The sequence below is a fragment of the Schistocerca piceifrons genome, chromosome 7, assembly GCF_021461385.2.
Source record: "Schistocerca piceifrons isolate TAMUIC-IGC-003096 chromosome 7, iqSchPice1.1, whole genome shotgun sequence".
Lineage (NCBI taxonomy): Eukaryota > Metazoa > Arthropoda > Insecta > Orthoptera > Acrididae > Schistocerca > Schistocerca piceifrons.
Genome location: NC_060144.1, coordinates 368,793,195 through 368,802,120, shown reverse-complemented (window position 1 = coordinate 368,802,120; position 8,926 = coordinate 368,793,195). Strand labels below are relative to the sequence as shown.

General features: G+C 39.8%; 1 protein-coding gene across 1 annotated transcript; it reads right to left on the bottom strand.

Moving 5' to 3' along the window:
• Positions 1-797: 797 nt before the first annotated feature.
• Positions 798-8,557, bottom strand: LOC124804877 (60S ribosomal protein L31). The gene is made up of 3 exons (XM_047265242.1): positions 8,399-8,557; positions 8,056-8,282; positions 798-995 (listed from the first exon to the last, which is right to left on the bottom strand). The coding sequence occupies exons 2-3, from the start codon at positions 8,274-8,276 to the stop codon at positions 845-847; spliced, it is 372 nt and encodes a 123-aa protein (XP_047121198.1). The 5' UTR covers positions 8,277-8,282; positions 8,399-8,557; the 3' UTR covers positions 798-844.
• Positions 8,558-8,926: the final 369 nt, after the last annotated feature.

The window sequence follows — 8,926 nt, the reverse complement described above, 5'->3', positions numbered from 1 at the left end:
AAACCCCCTCTCCTCCAAAATGGAGTCTAAAATAACCAGTTCCCACAAATGAGCTTAATTGTGGCATGTATAACCCCACAATTGCATATATGTAAAATTATTTGCAATTCTTTTACCAATAACTCACAAGCCTTTTTGTAAGGCACAGTAACGTATGTCCATTAAAGTTTCTCCATACAAACCCTGAATGAAAATTGTGAAGACCTTTCAGATTCACACCCAACTATATCTTCCACTCTTCCCTTGTTTTCCAAATTGCTCAACAATCTCTACTGCATAGAATTTATTTACATTATGCACAGAGCAACTACATGACAACAGGACTACCAGATAACCATCTGCACTACACCAACAAAGTTGTCAAAGAAATCAAACAAAGCTCTTAATTAGAAAGACAGGAACTTCTTGCTAAAACAAGACCTTTTACCTTGATACTTGCAGATTACCTACAGTTCTACTACTGGCTCCTTGAGGTGATATCAACAACATACGAGTCACACTTCCTGACCATCACTTATTCTATTCTGAAGCTTAATATGTCCAATCATGTGCGTCTATTTCACTTTAACAAAAGCAAACTACTTGTAAGTACAATCCATTTTGTCAGTAACAGCCTTCCACCAAATTAAGAAAATTGAAAAAACTAAAAATGTTCATCAACCTATTTCTCAAGTAAATTTTACATACCGCATTGACATACCCAATGAGCCATGTATCACTACAATGATAAATGATAATACGAAATGAAGCTGTTTTAGGGTTTTCTGTGGGGCATATTTTGAAATGAAACACTGGAGTTTCAGAGTTATTTTAATATACAAATATTTTATAACTTCCAACCAAATTATTCTTGACTGGCATCAACATTTTCTGTTTGTAATCCCTTGAAGGATGGAACAGGTACAAAAGTAACTAAAGTGTACAACTTGTTTGGTGAATCTTCATCATCATTCCGCCGTCGCGACAGTCTAACCCGCATGCGGAATGGAACATTCCTGTAAAAGCAATTTCTTTATTTTAATAAATATCAAGCAGATATTAAACTAAGCTTTTCGACTTAAAATATTTCAAATATTATTGTAAATTACTTAAACTGAAAATTAAACACATAAATAATGCCATAACTTTTTAATTAATTAATCTAGGAAAACATACTATAGCATTTTTAGATTGTGGGTGACATTCCCAGCACACACACAGCACATGTGTGAAAGTCAACATTCTTTACCAGTATTGGATTTAATCTATAAAATACTCACCATATGTGACAATTTTTAAAACAAACCATTTTTACAGCTATCAATATCTTCTTACATACACCCTAACACGTATTTTAAACAAAATCTAAAGAATGTTCCAAACCTATGTACTATTTCTGTTTATGAGAATTTCTCCCCAGGAAGAACCAACCTTGCCGTGGGGTCTTCAATATCATGTGTGCCTGAATATTTCTTAAACATGTATTTTTTTTCCCTAACAACTGACAGTCAACTTTTAAAGTGAAGAAGTTATGTATGAACATGGAGTCTGCTATCTACAATCTCCTGGATTCCATAACTATTCAGAGCGAGTATAGCTGCTACACTATGTTATCAAAAGTATCCGGACACATGGCTGAAAATGAGTTACAAGTTCATGGCACCCTCCATCGATAATGCTGGAATTCAATATGGTGTGGGGCCACCCTTAGCCTTGATGACAGCTTCCACTCTCACAGGCGTATGTTCAGTCAGGTGCTGGAAGGTTTCTTGGGGAATGGCAGCCCATTCTTCAAGGAGTGCTGCACTGAGGAGACGTATCGATGTCAGTCAGTAAGGGCTGGCACGAAGTCAGCATCCCAAAGGTGTTCCATAGCATTCAGGTCAGGACTCTGTGCAGTCCAGTCCATTACAGTTATGTTATGGTCGTGTAACCACTGTGCCACAGGCCGCACATTATGAACAGATGCTCAACTGTGTTGAAAGATGTAATCGCCATCCCCAACTGCTCTTCAACTGTGGGAAGCAAGAAGGTGCTTAAAACATCAGTGTAGGCCTGTGCTGTGATAGTGCCATGCAAAACAACAAGGGCTGTAAGCCCCCTCAATGAAAAAACATGACCACACCATAACATCACCGCTTTCAAATTTTACTGCTGGCACTACACATGCTGACAGAAGATGTTCACCGAGCATTAGCCATACCCACACCCTGCATCGGAATGCCACATTCTGTACCGTGATTCATCATTCCACATAACATTTTTCCACTATTCAATCGTCCAATGTTTATGCTCCTTACACCAAGTGAGGCGTTGTTTGGCATTTACCAGCATCATGTGTGGCTTATGTGCAGCTGCTCGACCATGAAATCCAAGTTTTCTCACCACCTGCCTAACTGTCATAGCACTTGCAGTGGATGCTGATGCAGTTTGGAGTTCCTGTGTGGTGGTCTGGATAGATGTCTGCCAATTACACATTATGACCCTCTTCAACTGTCGGTCTCTGTCAGTCAACACATGAAGATAGCCTGTACACTTTTGTGCTGTCCGTGTCCCGTGACGTTTCCATTTCACTATCACATCGGTAACGGTAGACCTAGTGATGTTTAGGAGTGTGGAAATCCCATGTCTATATGGCACAAGTGACACCCAATCACCTGACCACATTTGAAGTCAGTGAGTTCCGCGGAGTGCCCCATTCCGCTTCCTTACTATGTCTAATGATGACTGAGGTCATCGATATGGAGTACCTGCCAGTAGGTGGCAACACAATGCACTTAATATGAAGGACACAAGTTTTTGGGGGGTGCCCGGGTACTTTTGATCACACAGTGTACATTTATACTACAGCTCTTCCGTTGCATGCTCTGGTGGTGACAGTTCGCATAATGGACAATGGGAAATAAACACAATGAATCACAAATGTGAAGAGAGCTGCCAGTCACATTGCTCATCTGTAATTTCCGACAGTCCATAAATGAAGCTAGCTATTTATTAGGTTCCACCCTAACAACAACCTTGGAAATCATGACATTTGGGACAAAACCACCAAATATATGTGGCAATAAAGACTAAGATTGAACGATTCTTATTTGCTACCAGGCAATGTCACCTGATTGGCTACAAACAATGATAAATTGCCAACACCAGCATGCAACAGAAGAGTGCCCCATTAGCGCACTTTAGTTTATTGTATCCCATGACTAATGCTTACAGAACCCATTGTCATGTCTACCAAACCGTTAATTTATTTCCCAAAAAAGCCTTCAGGCACAAGCACAAAATGTTATATAATATTAATGACAGTATGACAAACATTTCACCTCTAGAAATGTTCATTAATTCCAGAAATGTTCTGCACTGTGGCTTTGAGCCCATAAACAGACAAGCCAGGATCATTTGACTGCATTTGATGAAGAGTTTCTACTTGGGTCATTTCTGACTGGCCAATGGATCATCAGGACTAGTCAGAGGAAATTCTTCCAGCATTTCCACAGAGAAAAGGCCACAACACTAAATGCACTACAGAGAGACACAACACAGTAAACAAATAACGAAAAATCAGATCTCTGTGACTGCAAGCTGTCGAGTGCATTTAAATACGTTCATCTTTTGTTAAACTAAAGTAACACAGATTATTACAGTGACTCCTCATAATCCTCCGACCTGATTTCAATGTTATTAGCAAAACAAGCATTAATTATTGTGCTTATCAATCATTAACACGAAACCTGAAATCCATTTCTAGAGCCAATGGTTACGGCAACAATGTGATAGACAAAAATATTATGACAACAAGGGATGAAGGCAAGAGCAGAAAGAAGCATGGAACATAGCCCTATTATGGTAAGTACATGGGGTCACTGACGTGTGAGCAAAATTCTCCACTGAGCTGGCATCAAGTCAATCTTCCAGAGCAATAACAAAGTAAAATGTTTTAAACTCAATGAAATATGCCGTCGACAAGCTACACACCACAGGAGTCTATGATATCAGTTGCAAATGTGGACTGGTTTATGTAGGCGAGACAGGGCGGCCCATCAGCACATGAACTGCGGAGCATTGAAGATATAGCCAACAAGGGCAATGTAACAAGTTGTCAGTGGTGGAACACCACGATGCGTGCGATAAAGAGGTAATATTCCATGAAGTTTACATACTTGCCAAACAGCCATTTACAATGAGGAGGAAGATTACAGTGTGATAGAAATAGCAAAGCGACCCCCTCAACATGAGGAGAGTACGGGTATAGGCTCGCCGCACCTTGGCTGTCTGCAATGACAGCACTACGCCAGGGATACCACAGTGGTCATATGTATACAGAGCGCAGGCACACTGCAGCCCCCATGTGAAGTAAACAGCGCAACATCACAGTTACTGCCAGTTTCTAATTCACCTGTTTCCACCAATGGCAAGAAATAATAGGTTCGTATGAGCAGTTGCCAGCGGGCTCGTGCGCATGCGCAGAGCTGAATTCGCTTATGCGCAGTGCCTTTCTCCCGCTTCTGGCCACTTGAAGTGTGGCTGTTTACTGTATGAGCACTAGCAGCAAGTAGCCAGATGCTACCTGGAAAAATTTTTCCAGCGCACCCAAGCTGCCAGATTCACGCATGCGCAGAGCAAGCTGAGTTATAGTGGGGGAGTCGTCCTACACGTGACCCGTGTGTATGTTTCATGATATTGCTGGTCTCTTCGTTTACAGCTCCCACGTCAAATGAAAACAGAACAGATTTCTGTGGCCGGGAGCCATCAAGTGAATTAATATACATTCTCATAACCATGAAAGAGCAAAAAAAGTTAGTAGTTTCAATTTTATGATTTTATATTATTTCCACGTTACTAGCAATCAACCATTAATGTCTTAATGAAGCTATTTCTGTCAGTTTTGTAGAGAAATTTGGTTCTATTACTTTTTTCCGCTGAGGCAGTTTATTTGAAACGAAGTGTTCCATTCCGCACTATTATCTACTTTCAATTTCGTTCAATTTCAAGTGAAAATTTTCATTTTCTGGGACGAATGACTTTATACCATAATAAAGAACCAAACATGAGAATACAGTACTGTACCTCCAAGAAAATTGGTATCACGAAAACCACATTGAAAAGTGTAATTGGAGTGGAATGAAGCATTTTAGTATGGTTTACAAAATTCCGATGCTGTTTGAGCAGTCTCTGATGTCCTGTTCCTTTTATGACACTAAGATCTCTTAATGCTATATACGTACAAACATACGTTAACATTTACTTGAAGCTAAGTAGGCATATTTGATCAGTAGTTTTGAACTAAATATTTTGTTTCAAATATAATGATAGCTGTAGCAGAATTTTTCAAATCTGCCTTCTGTGAAAGTGTTTTTCGATCACAAGACACTTGTCTAGTACTTCCTCTAGGCCTTAAGTTAGTTCTTAAGTTGTGTTTTATGTCTTAAATTTGTAGAATGCCATTCTATGCTAAAATGTAGACTGGCAGCATACCGTGTTTTATCGTTTTAACTCCCCACATGGCTTCATATTAATACCTTGAGTAGAATATAAACCGTCAGTTGCACAGTTTCTTTGCCTCACAGGCAACCTTGTTAATTTTTTTTACACATTTTGAAGTAGTCATGAAATTTATTGTCCTTTATTCCAGTGTAATCTACACAAGAAACCGTTTCATTTATTTATTTTTGCTAGAAATTTGTATTCCATCCTACTACCTTTCTGCAGTGCTGCGTAGATGTAAACCTGTTGGAAATGCTACATAACAATATTGCAGAGTACGAATTTTAAAAAAATCTGTCAAAGTCACCCCACAGCAAAATGTTATGGTACTTCGAGCTGTAGAGTAATTTTGAAATGATATTTTGCCAGGAACTGCTTCTTTATTTGCATCCTTTATCTGGGTGGGATATGATAAAACAATTGCTCTAAGTAGAACTCTTTATGTCCTCTCAACAACATGCTGCAGGGCTGCACATGGTCACGTGATGCCCCACCATGCACGAAATTCCACCAGAAATGCGACAAAAAGTGTATGAGCAGAGCAAGCGCCAAGCACGGGCTGCCTACGTCATTGTAGCTGCGCATGCGCAGTACAGCCTGTCTGGTAACTGCTCAAACGAACCTTACGTAAACTCCATTCAACCATATCTTTATCCACCAATGACAAGGAATAACAGACCAATAAACAAGACCCAAAACCCTGCCTCCTATCCTGAAGCACCATATCAAATTACATTAACAACTTCCTCCACTACCATAAACAATCCAAAATCAATATCTCTCTCTCTCTCTCTCTCTCTGAAGTCAGCTCAGCATGAAGCCCTGAAGAAGGCCACTTGCAACAGTGGCTGATACTGATAATGTGGTCAACGAAACAGAAGAATTTTCAATGATGTCTAGTTGTATATGTTATCTGAAACTAGCTTGACTTATGAATGAACGAGTGTACAATTTGTACTATGGAACTTTAAAAGTTTCTTAATTACCATAGTAACTGTAAAGAGAGAGATGGAAGGTATGGTAACACCTTTATACACTGACATGACCTCTCCGACTTACTATGTTATGTTGCACCAAGAACAAATGTGGTTTTGGTAGATGTTTCAAATGTCAGTGCCTCTAAGCACGACATTTCCTAGTCACAGAAATTGGTACACATCAACTACGAAACACAACACTTTAGTTTCTGAATGTTGGAATCTGACATGGTGTTTAGGAAACCGTGTTGCCAACTAGCTATATAACTGACCACACAAGACAACAGACTTGATGTGTGTTTCACCAACACTAACAGAGCAATGGTGTCATGAAGATCAGATGCTGTGCAGGTGCAGTACAGCAAATTTGCCAATTGTTGTGTCTGTAATTACACCTTAAACTGAACAAATAATGCGGCACACCTGTCCTGTAGCCCTTCTATTGTTCGGAATTATCAACTGTTACCAGTCCTGCAAGACAACTTGTGCTTCACGTAACTAACAATAAGTCGATACTACAAGAGGGCCAGTTATACAATGTACAAAACTGGGCTCCCATCAATTTCAGTAATCTCAAAGTTTGATGTAGAATTAAAAGAGGAAAGTTCTGACATGTCAACAGAAACGGCATTGCTTTAGAGTTCAATGAATACTTCTTCCAAAGCTGTCATTACAAAATTTGTGCTTATATTCAATACATTTTTATAGTTGTTACCAATCCAGACATTCAATCTCAGCCCACACGATTTCAAAATTTTCTTCAAATCTGCTTCCCAATACATTATCAACTTGCTAGCCCCTATTCCATGTACTAAGTGCCCACTGTTCCTAGTCTGAGACCTTCCCCAGAAGGTTCTGCAGTCCATGAATGTATGGTTTAAATGTTACATTTATAATTTGCAAGCTGCTTTACCCTATCATAACTACAGGTGATCTGCTTATAGTTTTGTGGTTTACTATCCAGCTGACCATTCACAAGAAACTTTTGAAAATCTATGACTCAAATGGAATTAAGGAGGAAACCAACAGCATTCTAGAGAAAATGAATTGCATACTGTAAGCAACAACAGGTTTTTTTTATATAATTCCATAAGCACCCAATTATAACACACACAACAATACTCATCATAAACATCCAACCCTTCAGTGACGGCTCAACACACAGTTACTTCTGTCTCAGGGAAGTAATAAATTGAACAACTAATAGTCCAGGAAAAAAGATTTCACGAAGTTACCAATTTGGCCCCCAACATTCACAGTAGACAACACTAAGTAAGAAATTTAATTTAATTACAGCACCTAAATGATTTGTCTGGAGAATCACTCCCCAAATACTATCATTACACACACACACACACACACACACACACACACACACACACACACACACACCCTGACACCAATCATCGGCATATTCATACTTTGAGAAGATTAATTTTCTGTAAAGGATAACTCGACAACGAACACAAAGAATACAATTCGACATCTGTTCCTCACGCTTCGGAATAACAAAACCTTGTGCAACCAGTCCGAAAATCTACATTATTAAATGAAACTATCAGAACAAACTGTAAGAATATTAAAAGTCTAACAAGATAACATTTAAAATACATACCTTATGCCTTTGGACCACACCTGCTTGTTCAATCTTGTGTCAATTCGCACATCAGGGGTGCCCATTTGCTTAACAGCGAATTTTCGAAGTTCCTTAATGGCTCTAGGTGCTCTCTTCTTAAAACCAACGCCGTGAAGCCGTTTGTGCAAATTAACTGTGTATTCTCGAGTGACTACCTCGTTGATAGCCGATTTCTTCTTCTCACCTTTCGGCTTCGCCATGTTGAGCTGCAAGACACATGCAATTGCTCATTAAACCTCGGCATTACAAGGAATTTTGAATTCTTTGTGCCTACGAGTAACACAATAGCCAAAACCAAGAAAACAACTAAAACAATATTCACCTATTAGTCCAAAATAAAAATCGATGGCAACACTATTAACGGATTTCTTTCTCCGTTCACAACTTCCTCTCACGCTCACACACCACGCTTCGTGTAAAGACAAAATAACTACACTGTTGCCAACACCACGAAACGCAATGTCGCTGGCGACACAAATTTTACCTAGTCGACTCACTCCAGACTTCAGCGGAACGGGAGGCTATAGGCCCGTCCACACGCAACTATCTGTCTGCGCAAATGCCTGCGCACATCACATCTGCGCAGACAGATCGTTGCGTGTGGACGGAAGATTTGCACCAACCTGAGGTGTGTGCAAACCTGGAAGTTGGAGTTGGAGGTTTGAGCGAAACCTCTCAAATCTGTCGGTTCAAACCACATCTGCGCAGACAAGTTGGAGCGTGTGGACAGGAGATCGTCGCAAATCTGGCGCGAAACAGCTGTTTGCTCAGTCTAGTGTTTGTATTTGTGTGCACAGGACATTAAAATGGCTGATATTCGTCAGTGTTCTCGAGAGTTTGTAAGTGAATT

Bases quoted from the DNA above. Each gene is read 5' to 3' on its own strand.
- LOC124804877 (XM_047265242.1), bottom strand. From the start codon at position 8,276: ATGGCGAAGCCGAAAGGTGAGAAGAAGAAATCGGCTATCAACGAGGTA. The intron at 996-8,055 runs GTATGTATTTTA...TTGCTTTTACAG, and splicing joins GTGTGGTCCAAAGGCATAAG to GAATGTTCCATTCCGCATGC.